Below are 15454 nucleotides of genomic sequence, written 5' to 3' on the forward strand. Positions count from 1 at the left end.
ACAACGGGTCAACAGAAGGAAGGAGAGGGATGTGTGGAGAAGACAAGGGAATAGACGCAACGGAGGATCATCATTTGGAGGGAAATACGGGAAGATTGATTGTGACAGTGGTCAACAGAAGGAAGGAGAAGGATGTGTGGAAAAGACAGGGAAATAGACGCAACAGAGGATCACCGTTAGGAGGGAAATACAGGAAGATTGATTGTGACAGTGGCTAGGTCGCCCTGCTAGATTGTGCTACTACTATATTGTGGAGAATATAGTACATACTTAGTATGAATCTCTGTGGGTCATTCATCCTAAATAGTTTTCCCAGTTTTTGCTATCTCAAAAATTAGGTGGTGGCAGCTTAATCAGAAGGGTAAAGTAAAAGGAGCAGTATATATATATATATATATATATATATATATATATATATATATATATATATATATATATATATATATATATATATATATATATATATATATATATATATATATGTACAGTAGAGCCCCATTTAGCGCGAGAATTAGGTGGATGAATGTGGTCGCGCTAACTGATTTCGCGCTAATTGATTAAAGGAACCAATACGAAAAAAAAATATTTGGTGCACTCATCTGATTTTTGGGTTTAATAACTGCTCAAGATAATCATTCACATAAAAACAACTCACCTATCTTTCATAAGAGCACTAGTATATATCAAAGGATGGGGTTGTGAGGCAGCTGCAGGGTTAATAAGAAGTAGAGCCTGTCGCCATCTCATTGCCGCTGTCTCCATCATCACCGTCACTGTCATTGGTACCTTGATCTCTCATCAAATTTTCTGCCTCTTGTAAAACATCCTCAAATCCAAGGAAGTCCACATCATCATTATCCTCAGCACTGGGAGCAAGTCCTGGCATCGGTGGTGGTGGTGTGGCTGCAGCAGGAGTGCGTATGAATCTTGTTATGAGAGTTTGCTGTCTCTCATTCACTTTTTTTGAGTGTAGGTCTGTATAATAACGCATCACTTTATCCAGTTGATGCACCATTTCTGTTATGCACACACTGCAGTTTTCATTTTCTGTAATGCACTCTTTAAAAGCGTCAACCCCAACCAGTATTCTGCTCAGCTGCTGCATGGTGAGCTCACCAGGTGGTGGAGCTTCCACTGCCTTGCCTTGGTTTTCATTCTCTAGGTCTAGAACATCCTCAATAGTTGCCACATCCATGATAACTTCAGGTGTCATTATGTCCCCAGCGGTGTTCACCTCTTTAATCTCATCTGGTGTGACATTCTCAAAACCAGGAACACAACATGCAGCAGCAGCAGCTTCCATCAGGGAGACTGAGTGTGTCTGGACTTTACCGCGCTCATCCGACACCAAGTGGGGCACTAGGGGCCGCCAGGCATGATGCACTGTAGGCATGTTAATCTCATCCCAGGCCTTCAAGAGGAAGTCAGTTGCATTCCTCACAGTAAATTCCCTCCAATTTTGGTGGACAGAAATTGCTTTGGGGTTGGTGTATTGTTGGATAACAAGTTGATCTGTTTCCTCCACTTCAAGGGGTGGATGTTCATCCACATCGATGCCAGCATCCTGGTATTCCCCGTTTGCTTCCGTGATTATCTGGTGGATCTCTGCTCCACATTCAGTTTTCAGTCTAAGGTCCTCATAAACAAGCTTTTGATATATAGATTTGACATTGCCTATGAACTCTTGATCAAGTGGCTGAACAATAGATGTGGTTTTCGGTGGAAGGAAAACAATTTTAACGTTAGGGTGAAGATCAGTCAGGTAGTGGGGATGAGCAGGACAGTTGTCCATTATTATTATCACATTAAATGAGATGCCTAACTGTTCACACTTCCAACGAGCATCAGGGACAAAACAATCAAGCAGCCAAGCCCTGCAGGTTGAGGAACTCATCCAACCATTTTTAGTCGTCATCCAATACACTGGCGCCTGACTCATATCTTTGAGATGCCTGTAGCACCTTGGATGCTTTGCTGTATGAATGATCAGTGGTTTCATTTTATGGGATCCAGTCAAGTTGCAACAAAATAAAACAGTCAACCTAGCCTTGTCAGCTTTCCTTCCTCTTGCCTTTTTTATTTGTTTTGCCACAAAAGTTGACTTTGGAGGCATTTTTTACATTAAACCAGCCTCATCCATGTTGTAAATGCAGTCAGGATGAAACTTGCCTTCATCAATCTTTTCTTTGAGGATACTGGGAAATTCCTTTACTGCATTGGCAGCAGCGCTGGCCGTTTTACCTGAGTAGCCAAGTTTCCTTATTTCCTTGTGTTTAAGGAAACGATGCAGCCAGCCATTGGAGGCATGAAAGTTACCCACAGGAACATTTGTCTTATGAAAATCACTTCATAAAAGCATTTCGCTTGTTGTTTGATCTGACCTTTATCTACGGAACTGCCTTCTTTTTCTTCCCTCTCAATCCAAAGGGCAAGGAATCTCTCCATTTTTATCAGTTTCTCATCCCAAGCACACTTGCGATTATCAATCTGAGAAGTAACGTATGCTTTAACAGATGCTTTGATTTCATCCTTTTTCTTTCACATTGTCCTTACAGTTGATTCACTGAGGCCTAATGCACGGCCTATTGCAGAATTGCCCTGGCCTTCCTCTTTGCGTTTCACAACTTCTTGTTTGATACTAAAGTCAAGCGACTTACGCCTTCCTGCATGTGGCTTAGGCATTATCACTTCACAAATCACCCAAACACTGTAGCACTATTTCAACCCATGTGGTGCTGTGTCACAAGGATCACGCACTCGCTCGTGGTATACACGACTCGGACACTTAAACACCTCTCACTGTTCACCCGTACAGGTTGCTGGGATAAGGAACACAATCCTCAATAACGGTGCTCGGTGTACGCCTTGGTAGAGGTGGGCAGACCAGCATGGGAAACTGGGGAACTATGTGTGAAGAGGTTGGCAGGGGGTCTGTGCTGTGGTGGGAACCAGAGGTAGGTAGGCGGGAAGCAACTGTGTTGATACGCATCAGGTACTGCGCACCACAGCGGCTTGGCGCAATTTTCAAAATTCAATTGTGGCAGCTGCTCGTGCTAACTGAGGCTTTCATGCTAATTAATTATTTTTTTTGTTAGATGATAGCTCGCACTAATTGCGGTTCGTGTTAATTGATCTCGCGTTAAGTGGGGCTCTACTATATTGATATATGTATATATATATATATATATATATATATATATATATATATATATATATATATATATATATATATATATATATATATATATATATATATATATATATATATATATATATATATATATATATATATATATATATATATATATATATATATATATATATATATATATATATATATATATATATATATATATATATATATATATATATATATATATATATATATATATATATATATATATATATATATAATACTAAAATGCAGGGAAATCGCATGGAAATCTTCATATCTCCTGCTTTATTTTCCAACGTTACTCCTCACAGACAGAAGGCATCTTCAGGGCCTAAAATAATTAACAAATTAAGTATAAAGTCTAAAAAGACATTGTTGGGATATTAAGTTAAAATACAAATTAATAAAGCAAAGAAATAAATAAAAATCACAAGTTAAAATACAAAGTAAAAAACATAAAAATTAATAAAGATCAGAACACATCGTGAAAAGAAATTGCACAAAGAGAAAAGTACACGGGAGACAAACCTTGAAGTGTATTGTACGTAGTACAGGAAGGAACTGACTAGAGGGGTTGTATCAAGATGAGAGGAAAGGTAGTGATGATACAGCCTAACTTCTTCCTGAGAATTGTTTGACAAAGAGATTAAGTTTCTTACTACCTTCTTTTTAAATAATGGCTTCCCTCGTAATATTATTAACTCTACTATTTCAAAATTCCTTGACAATAAATTCACTAACCCTCCTGAATCTTCTACAGCTCCAAAGAAAACAAGAAAATACATTTCGTTACTGTTTTATGGTCACCTCAGTTATTCAATAAGGAAAACCCTCAACAGCTCCTTGAAATCATATTATCCTGACACTAAATTTTTCTTTATTTTTACTAGTAGTCATACTATTGGCTCTTTTTCAAATTTAAAGATTGTGTTCCTACAAATCTAACCTCTAATGTCATATATGAATTTTGTTGTTCGTGCTGTAAAGTGCGATACATAGGTGAGACTTGTAGAAACCTAACACACAGAATAGCCGAGCACAAAGGTTTTTCTGTTAGAACCAATAGACCTCTATCTAACCCTTCTTTTTCTGCAATTAGAGCACATTCACATGATAGTGATCACCCTTTTGGTATTAATGACTTCAAAATTCTCCAAAGATGCCAATCTAATACTGATATCAAACTTCTTGAAGCACTTTATATTAAACACTTACAACCTGAACTCAATAATCAGCTGTCTTCAACCAGGCTTCACACCCTTCAATAGAAATCTCAAACCTTTGCTTCACCTCTTCACTACCTTTCCTCTCATCTTGATACCACCTCTCTAGTCAGTTCCTTCCTGTACTACATATAACACACTTCAAGGTTTGTCTCCCGTGTACTTTTCTCTTTGTGCAATTTCTTTTGACGATGTGTTGTGATCTTTATTCATTTTTGTTTTTTTACTTTGTATTTTAACTTGTTGTGATTTTTATTTATTTCTTTGCTTTATTAGTTTGTATTTTAACTTAATATCCCAACAATGTCTTTTTAGACTTTATACTTATAAATGTTAATTATTTTAGGCCCTAAAGATGCCTTCTGTCTGTGAGGCAAAACGTTGGAAAATAAAGCAGGAGATATGAAGATTTCCATGTGATTTCCCTGCATTTTTTTAGTATCCACAATTTCTGCTATCAACCCTTGTTTATATACATACATATATATATATATATATATATATATATATATATATATATATATATATATATATATATATATATATATATATATATATATATATATATATATATATATATATATATATATATATATATATATATATATATATATATATATATATATATATATATATATATATATATATATATATATATATATATATATATATATATATATATATATATATATATATGCGAAGTGTATTGCAGCAGCCTCTCAGATATGTACGTGTGTGCCTGTGTGAGTGTGGAGCAGCGTCATAAGAGAGTACATATGGATAGTACATATGAGTACATATGTGCAGACTTTAGCTAAAGGGTGAGCGAGGTGTTGGTTGCTCGTGTTTATGAAACTGTCACACCTTAATGGAAGGGACGCTGAGCTATGCTTCCATGACGGAGGAGATGTGACCCTGGAGGTCACAGGGAGATAAGAGTGTGTGTGTGTGTATGGGTATGGGTGAGGGCACTGGCCAGCCCTGGGATAATTGTCATACGGTACCGTATAAATAAATGCATGCATGTGTGAATTACTTGTAGCCAGCATTATCAGGGATATAATGGTAATTAGCGGTTAAGGTAGATACCGTTACCTAATAAGCTGAAATAGACTCGTAAGGACATTGCCTGGCAGGTGCTACGGCACAGGAGGTGTGGTTTGTGGGGCACTGTGTGGCACCGACGAGGACAGAGGACAGGAGTGTAGTGAGAGACCTCGAAGGAACAAGTCGTACTCTGGGGAGCAGTCAGAGAGTGAACGAGAGACAGAGAGACAGTGAAGTGCCTGACGAACTAACAAAGTGTTACCCGTACTTTGTTGCCGCCCCCTGCCCTGTCCTGTGTGCCGCTGCCATCTGTTCCCGATGACTCGTGTATAGTTGCTGTAATATAGAGAAATAAGGAAGAAGTGTTTCCTTCTCCCCACTCTGTGTGACTGAGCTGAGTGAGAGTGGGTAATATAGCAGCAGACAGCCAGGCCTGAGAGAGCGATCTGCCAGCCTCTCCACCCCAGCCGCGCCGCGCCACCCAGGTAAAGTCCTTCTCCCCCGACACAAACGTCCCGAATCCCGATAAGATTGTGAGGCGTCCCCTCCCTGAAGAAGAAGCTGAAGGAGGGTCGCAGCAATATCATGAGTATTAGGAGTATTTTACGGTCAAATATATGGTATGTGGTATCAGAACAACCTCCTTGATTTAATGCTCATTATGTTCCTTGGTAATCAAACAATCAATGCACCAACAAATAAGTAACTGCATTTATGTTTTAAAGACAGTATCAGAAAATTGGTACACCAGTGAATCATCCAGCTAGACATTTTGCTGGTGAATGAAATAGACAATTTGCCAGTATCAGTGAATTGGCACACCACCGAATTATCTTTAAACCACTACAACATCGATCGCTGCTACACATAACATTTCATAACTGTGGCATCTATTCCACTTCTTTAATTTTTCCTTGGTGCACCTTTACCACTTTTATGTGATGTTGCATGCACATAGTATTTGGCAGAATCTTTTTTTTTTTTTTTATACAAGTGGGAAAGCTGGCCAAGGACAACAAAAGATTAAAAACACTTGGAATGCTAGTTCCCTTAAAGATTAAAATAAAATTAGCTAAATGTCTGGGACAAATGTCTTGAAACATCCCTCTTAAAAGAAGTCAAGTTGTAGGAAGGTGGAAATATAGAAGCAGACAGGGAGTTCCAGAGTTTACCAGAGCTGTCTGGCTTGAAATGATTAAATCATTATCTTGACACTATCTGGATAAACCAAAATCTGGATAAACAAAGTCCGGTTAAATGAGGGTCGAATATACAAGTAAACATTCATTGTGATTCTTCTGTGAAGGTCATCTCTTGATGTGATTTCCCAAAAACACATCTTTAAATTGACTAGAACAGACCAGACTTACAAGACTATAAACCAGAAAAATATTAGGAGTTGCATCAGCTAAAGGATAGTTTATTCAATAAAGTTTTAAAGACATCACTAGAGTGGGAAAAAGAAAATATTAAATCTGCCATATGATAATACTGGATAGGATGACAGAGTTTATATTACATTTGATTATCATTTATACATATAAGAAGGAAGGAAAGATATCTAATCTAAATCACTAAACAAATGGGAACATAACTCATATTTAACCTGAAATATTCAAGTTGATACATGCAGGAAGGAGATATTTAATCTAAATCACTTAGCAATGGGAACATAACTCATATTTAACTTGAAATATTCAAGTAACTAAAACAAATTGCTCTAATGTTTACATAATTCACAAATGTTTAATTTCATTAAATGTTTTCTGAATGTTGTTGCAGCAAAACCATGAGAACTGCACTTCTTAAATTATTCACTAGACTCCTTACCTTGAGTGATGCTCGCAAATCATTCAGTGAGATGTAACCTTTCTTGTCAGTATCAAGGGAGTTGAAGCGTTTTACATACTCTGATATCTCACTCTTTGACAGATTAATAGGTATTTTCTCCCTTGATGCTCGGTTCACATTCTGCCCCATTTCCTGTTGGAGGTACTTGCTAGCAGCTTCTAACTGCCTCTGTAAAAACATAACAGCTATGAATCATATTTAGGTTCTATACACCTATAGAATCCATCAACATGGGATTAATTATTTAAAGATATAACAGTATAACTCTCTAAATCCTAAAATTCACTACAGAATGATATGTAAAAAAAAAAATCTAAAACTGAATCACTCTGGATATACTGCCTGTATTTTCAAATTTTTTTGCAATCAATATTGCCCTACACCATTCATGTGAGTGTCAAGAACTATAGAAATGCCAAATCTTCAAGAATTGTATCACACAAGTTAAAGAATGATGATGTGCTTGGTTAAAGAGGTCATTCTTCCTTGACACTGAAACTAATGCCTCTTTGTAAATCCATTATTGTCAAAAACATAAAATCAAATACATAATAGAATATTAACAAGGGGAAAAAAATAAAATAAATAATGTCTAATGATCATAAAATTTTCTAAGATAATTATGGTATTGCTATATAAATAAAACAAAGAAATCAAGGCCAAAGACACATATTAAAGCCATATCAAATTTCTTGATATGAATATATGTAGTACCTTGAGTTATAAATTTAATTCATTACATGATATCGCTCATATCTCTGCACCAGGTTTTCTTCTTTCTCTTATCCCTATTCTGTCCAACTCTTTAATGCAAGAACTAACCAGTACTTTCAATAATTCATACCTATCTCTGGTGAACTTTGCTTCTGTATTTCCATCATCCTACGACTTGACTTCTTTTAAGAGGGAGGTTTCAAGACATTTGTCCCTGACTTTTTGCTAATTCTATATCAATTTTTAAGGGAACTGTCATTTTAAGTGAGCCTTTTTTTTTTTTTTATCTTTTGTTGCCCTTGGCTGGTTTTCCCTCCTGCATAAAAAAAAAAAAAAAAATTGCTCATAACTCAAATAAAATTTCCTCATTGATATTAATTGAAATGCCATTAATCCATTCCAGCTTCCTAAAAAAAACATCCCAATTTTTTTATGCGTTTTCAGGTAAGAAAAAGGTATATAAAGATAACAAATAAAAGCACAATAAAACATAACAAAAGAAAATGTAAATAAATAAACCAGATTTAAAAAGTACAGGAATACTCCGCTTAACGAACAGGATAGAGGATGTCAAAGCTGTTTGTAGAGCAGAAATTCGTTAAGCGGATGTAATTTTCCCATAGGAAATAATGGAAATAGTGGGGATGCATTCTGGGCTGGTCCTCAACATACCACATGGGTTTAAAAAAAATTATTTTTCTATTAGCTTTTTACAAACCTTGCCCCCAAGAAAGGATTGTTTTGTAATGCATAAAGTGAAATTTTACATGGATTACCAAAAAATAAAGCAGAGATAAGATCGGCCACAGACGAAGCGGAGACTCATGGCGACTCGGCTGCTTCTTCTTCTTGTGACCCTTTTAGCCTGCGTGTTGTCTTTCACCATGATATCAAATTTATGTTTCCACTCCTCAATTGCCTGCTGTAATGGATATCATATCATAGTATTCATATACACTCATGCCATGAGGATAAACTCAACTCTGTGGCACTGAGTGATAGTGAATTACTAATGAAATACCGCAGTATTTCATTAGTAATTCACTATCACTCAGTGTCATGGAGTCGAGGTTATCCTCATGGCATGAGCATATATGAATACTATGATATGATATCCATTATAGCAGGCAATACAGAAGTGGAAACATAAATTTAATATCGTGGTGAAAGACAACACGCAAGCTAAAAGGGTCACAAGAAGAAGCGGCGGAATCACCGTGAGTCTCCGCTTCATCTGTGGCTGATCTCATCTCTGCTTTATTATTTGGTATCCCATGTAAGATTGCACTTTATGCATTACAAAACAATCCTTTCTTGGGGGCAAGGTTTGTAAAAAGCTAATAGAAATGTTGTTTTGTGAACATAAATGCATATATAAGACAGTAACACCACCTCCAGAGGTGGTGTTCCCAGCAACCTCAGAGCAACCTGATAGCAACCTTGTCACCGTCCCTCCAAGCGTTCATGGAAGCCATTTCGTGGCAGGAGGTTGCTCTGAGGTTGTTAAAGAATCTTAGATCCAGCTCCAGGAGCGCTAGAGACAGAGGCGGGGAGCCAGCCAATCACAGCGAAGCTGCTGCGTTCGGTCCCTCACCTGGCAAATTCAAACCCAGAAAATTTGCTAAAACGGATGTGGTTGTACATTATGTGGACTTTTTGGTCTAACTTTATATAGTACGTTAAACCGGAAATTCGTTAGACGAACGTTCGTTAAGCAGAGTATAACTGTATATTTATCTTGAAGATCAGACTTGAGTTAACAGAAGATACTGCCAGAGATGGAAGATGCTAGGCATAGGAGATGGGAGGAATTTGTTTGTCTTGTGTTTTTTCAGTTACTTTCGCTTACAATACACTCATTTCAATTGCTAAACTTAATTTACTTGTTACACTCTTAACACTACACTTTATTGCTGAATTTAATTGCTAATTTTTATTACCTCACTTTCACTTAATGTAATTTTCTTCATTACTTTTTTACCTTTTTCCCATGCTTTTTTTTTTTTTTTCTTTTCCCCACAGGGTGTTCTAAAACACGCTCTGAAAACTTCCAGAAGCGGGAGTGGACACCCTTTGTAAACAAACTTCTCACAAGACTCTGTCTGTGGCCTTTATTCTCCTCTTGCTTACTTAAAACTTTATCTCTTCTATGAATAATGTCTACAGTGTCTAGTAAAGGGTCGTCAACATACTTTCCCAATATAAAAGAGCAGATATTTTAGTAATTCTCCTGAGTCCAACAGCTGCCTGTCCCAAGTGAAGGGGGCGGGAATATGGTGCAGGGGATAATGTCCCATGGAACGCACCCATGGAGTTTCCTAAAATAGCTCTCCAGGATATTTGTTTCATAATCCTTTTCAGAATGTTTTTGAAGTAAGTCAGGCATGTGTCATTACATAGTGCCACTTGCTTAGAAGCCATGGTAAAAAAAAAAGGAACAAATGCACTAAAAGCACAAAATACTAGCATAACAAGAGAAATGCTTCCACAGCAAAAAAAACGTTACACATGGGATACTGGGCAGTTGCTGTGCCAAACAGTGGTGGTGTACCTGGACCTAGCTTGTAACTTAAATTTTGGCTCACAAGTCAAAGTGAAAATTGTCCAAGCAACAACTCATATCTCGGATTACTTTAAGTTGAGGTGATAGTAACTCAATGTTCCACTATATTATGAACTGGAGTTTCATTTATGGTAATTCCATTTTTCCATACATGGAAGGTAACATAGGCAAAAGAAGAGAAAAAAGTAACATGAGAAGAAAGAGAAAAGAAAATAACTTATTTGACCCTCCTTTTATAAAAAGGAAATTAGGACAAAGATCCAAAGGGAAATCAAACTGAATACAGGATTAATTTTACCACAACCCAACCATATCCTAGTGGTTCCAGAGGGTTGCAACTGAACCTTCCAGTGATCTCACAGTGAGGAGGCAGAGATCAGCTTTATTCAGACCAAGAGACTTACTTATGGCCATACATGAAGAGGTGGCCATGATGCTTGTCCAACTGATGGTGATGGTGCCACATTTTAGTACAGACCCAAATGCAGATGTCCTCAATATCATAGAAGGACTTCTTCAATCCATGGACACTGTACAGAATGTAGCTGGCTGTTGAGTCGGGGACAATATGAAAGTCCAGCACCATGGATGTCAGTCCCATATTATGACATTAGGGTTCTGCACATATGCATAAGTCTGTACAGCTGGCTTTCTCAGAAATGTAAAGTTCTTACTGGTCAGATGTTTTACTAGGAGGAGAATATTGTCATGACATGTAGTCCTCTCTGGAGCAAATTTAGGGCAAACATGGCTATAGTCTGACTATTTTATGAAGATTGTTTAGGTGTTGGCTTTTTCGGGGATTTCCCAGCCTCCGACACTGCCACACTTGCACAATACGCACCTCAAATCAGGTACTTAATACTTTGAAATTGAATGGTGTTGTAGTATATACACATTACAATGCTTAAAAAAAGGAAATTAGTGTAATTCACATTTATTGAATATATTTTGTATTGTTTTTGTGAACACAATACAGGCAATCCCCGCTTAATGAACGTTCACACAACGAAATTTCGCTACAACGAACGTTTCCTTTTACTACCATCTGCTCGTATAATGTATACCAATCTCGCTTTAACAAAATTTTATCCAGGTAATTTTTTCAAAGTTTGAAAGCCCAACCGTATTACACTTTTGAATACACCAGCGCCTCTTGTGGACAAAACGCACACCACTAACTCCCTACCCTTCCCCACTCTTACTTCAAAACAAAAACAGGGTCCAGCACCAGCTCGTCATCTCATGCTCAGCATGCCACCAAAATGCCCTGCAACCAGCCCTGCAATGTCGCCTCGCGTTGCTAAGAAGAAAAGAAAGTCTCTTACTCTTGAAGTGAAGCTGGATATTATTCACAGACATGAGAGAAGCGAGAAAACTCGCATTGCTCACCACCATGGCTTGACTCCATCTACTGTCTCTACAATTTTCAAGTCAGCAGACTCTATTAAGAAGGCTGGTGAGACCGTATCTTCCTTGCAAGCTAAAAGAACCACCTGAACTTGTGACTCTGCAAAGGATAAAATGGAAAGCCTTGTGGAAATGTACATAAGTTTTATATGTGCAATGATGTGTCCTTTGTTTACATTCCACAGGTTGCCAGCTAGCGTCTTTCCCACTCCACTCTCCCTCCCTTCATAAATTTAAGATCATCAACATTATAAAGTTACTTACATACCTACACTAGTGTACATTATAATGACTTAGTCATAAATTAAACTGCTTAAATGTTTAACTTCATAATTTTACTTTCATTAAACCTTTTACTGTACTATGATACACTCTCGCTTTGTTTACTCTCAATGGAAGTTCAAGTCAGGGGTCAAACTTGTTATAATTGGTTCACTTAACGAAAATTCGCACAACGAACATTTTTTAGGAACGTAACCCGTTCATTAAGCGGGGGTTGCCTGTACTTGACAACGTTTCCTCAGAGCGTTGTCACACCCCTTTGGATGACCAAGTGAGGTCACACATCAAAGTGAACGTGTTAATCCATGGATCGCTTTCTCTCCCGCTACCAGCCAGGATGAGAGAGAGAGAGAGAGAGAGAGGGGGATGGGGGCAGCTTGACTGACTGACAGGCAGATTCTTTTCTCAAATTCATAAGCAAGTACAGATCTCTGATAGAAATATATTTGCAAGAAATGTAAATTCTATATGGAGAGAGAGAGAGAGAGAGAGAGAGAGAGAGAGAGAGAGAGAGAGAGAGAGAGAGAGAGAGGTTGTGTGGGAAGCAAGGTTCCCATTGACACAGGCTCGAATCCCATTATTTGCCCAGCACAAGGTCTGGCAGCGCCACAGGCTGGGAAATCCCCCAAAAAGCCAATGATCTTCATAAAATAATAAGACTATAAGAAAGCTCAGATCACTACACCCCAGATCTTCCCCCATGAGGACTGCAATCTGATGTTTGCCACACCAAGATGGGTCTTTATGGCACTGTCATAAGAGGAGCCTCTCATGAGGAAGGTGTCATCATCCACTCACTCAAAGGACTCATCTCATCCTTTGTGTCGGATGTCCACATTGTCAAATGCCTACATCATAATTCAAAATATGAAGAAACAAGAAATAAAGAAAGCATGGATGTATGTACAGTTCGCCAGTTCACAGTGTGTTTGTCACACCCAGCCTTAAAGGGATTAGAAGGATATAAGTGGGTCAAGGGTCAAAAGGAAACAGGTTTATGACCCAGGCCAGACCCGGGCAGATAGCCCAGGTCAGGTAAACATTGTGATGTTGTTATCGTTCTTAAATGTTGTTGATAACACGTGGGGTTCACGTGAGCTTGTACTTGACTGGTGAATGGTACATCTGAGGGGCGTGTTGTGTGGGTCAAGACATGCCCCCATACGTTCCTGAAGGGAAATTGTAGAGGAGTGGGTCAGAGAGAGACAAGAGAGGAGGCAGAGAGGACAACCGCGGCTCTAAGCGGGCCACCCTCAGCTGCATAGCTGAGGGCAGCATGAAAGTTTCATACTTCATATAACCAGTAAGGAGCTATAAGTTGCAATGCAGTCTTTTGAGGTAAATTAGAATGGAGGAGGAATTATGATAGGAGGTTTAGTTATTATTTTAGTATGTATTTATGTGTTTGTACTTGGTTCATAATTACGTCATTATATACCTGTTTTCATTTATGAGGAAAGGAATTTGTATACGGCTACCTACGTATGTGCATGTGTTGCTCTGACGAATAAGTTACATAACATATTTACTTGTGTGTATTCGTGTACGAAGTTAACATAGTTCTACGTATGGGTACTAAGAGAAAGAGATTCGTTGTGTGAAATTATCAATATCAATATTTGTTATTATATTTCAGTGGTGTTATCTTGTCATTTTCGTGAATGGAGTAAGGTAACTATAGGTGTTTGGTAATATATTTGGTGGTACGTCACGCTGGTTGCTTGCATTCATGTACCAAGTCAAGCTCATTCTTATATACGGGTAGCTGGTTGAAAGAGAGAAATGTTGTATGTACTACATATGAGATTTACTGATAAATAAAGCAGTGTTCAGATATTGTAATACGTTATGAAGATATAGTGGACGACATTGAGGTGGAATCCGTTCTGATGTGAGAATATGTATGAGATTAAAGTAATTCTTATGGATATTTGTAAGGGAAATTGTAGTGATTTGCAGTGGAGAAGACAACATAAGGAGTTGTGATTGTTATTTGTCAGCACCGTAACAAATATCTTATGTATAGATATTTTTGTTAATTAAAGATAGGAAAAAACCTTTGACTGTAACCAGTAGCTAGAGAATTTGTGCAACGTCGTGCAACAGCTTGGATCATGACATTTGTCTTTTATGGTATCCTATTCAAAGAGTATATCTCTCAAAAACTAGATTACTTCCCACTGGAACAATTGACATCGTAAACCAAAGACCGTGCACATAGGTTTTCTGAATATAAAGAAAGCTTACAATATGGTGAATATAGAAATGCTAGGCAAAGTCTTAGAAAAGAATTGGTTGAATGCAAAGATAGACAACTTACGTCAGGGGATGAAAGTAATGTGGTAGGAAGTATTAGAGAGAATTGAGGCGTTTTCAGTAGTGTCACCGCAAGGCCAAACATATTTGAGTTCACGCTGAACAGGACACTGGTGAGGACACCATCGGTGGTGCCAGACGACCGTGTCACTGTGATCTCAATCCCTGGGAGAAGTTATCGTACACATCAGTCGCCTTAGCCAGCACTGTGGTCAAGACGTAAACACAGCAACATAGTGGAAGAGTTTGGAGATTTATTCCTTGATGGGGAGTATTATAGGTCACCAGTGTTTCATCATCTGTATATGCCGAGGGCCGAGCAGCGCAATACTCATAAAAAACAACAGGTCTTCAGTCCTGGAAGTGGTTTGATCTACGCGGGGTTGTTTTGAAGGTGTTCCATTGTAGATGTATGGCTGCGGTTTTCTGACACCTATATAATTGAATTACGTCAATAATTAGCAGATAATCTATTTTTACCATCATTCATTACTTTATGATATAAGGATTTGCAAAAATATTATCATTTTTCACCTAATAATAGAAAAGTAACTCCATTATTGTATCAAAGTCACGACTAGAAGTATGGAATCAGACAACACCCACAACATGGACGGATAGATGCGACATGTCACCAGCTCCTTAATTTATTTCACGCCGTATTTTTTATATCGGTTCTCTCCAGTATGCCGCACAATATGTAAACGTAAATCTATATCTACAGTACCCACTTCTATGGCCTAACATACGTCTAACTATTCAGTTTTATTCGAAATGTAACTCCTTCTTGATCTCGTTCCATGAGGTTGATGGGGTTGCTCCACGCTGATTGGCTAAAAAGCGTTTGCCAAACGAGAGCAAACGTTTTGGAAA

The 15454-nt window shown here is 37.9% G+C and overlaps 1 protein-coding gene across 5 annotated transcripts in view; it reads right to left on the reverse strand.

Annotated features, from left to right (window-relative positions):
- LOC123518687 (glycerol-3-phosphate dehydrogenase, mitochondrial-like) overlaps positions 1-15454 on the reverse strand; it is a 162405-nt gene that overhangs the window by 24206 nt on the left and 122745 nt on the right. For 4 of the 5 annotated variants that reach the window (XM_045279652.1, XM_045279653.1, XM_045279651.1 and 1 more), the window contains one exon: positions 7276-7464. In XM_045279652.1, coding sequence (XP_045135587.1) covers positions 7276-7464 — 189 coding nt within the window. Of the gene's footprint in view, positions 1-7275; positions 7465-15454 lie in introns of those variants that run through there. The other variant, XM_045279655.1, reaches the window with a different exon arrangement.

This window comes from Portunus trituberculatus, chromosome 44 (assembly GCF_017591435.1).
Source record: "Portunus trituberculatus isolate SZX2019 chromosome 44, ASM1759143v1, whole genome shotgun sequence".
Lineage (NCBI taxonomy): Eukaryota > Metazoa > Arthropoda > Malacostraca > Decapoda > Portunidae > Portunus > Portunus trituberculatus.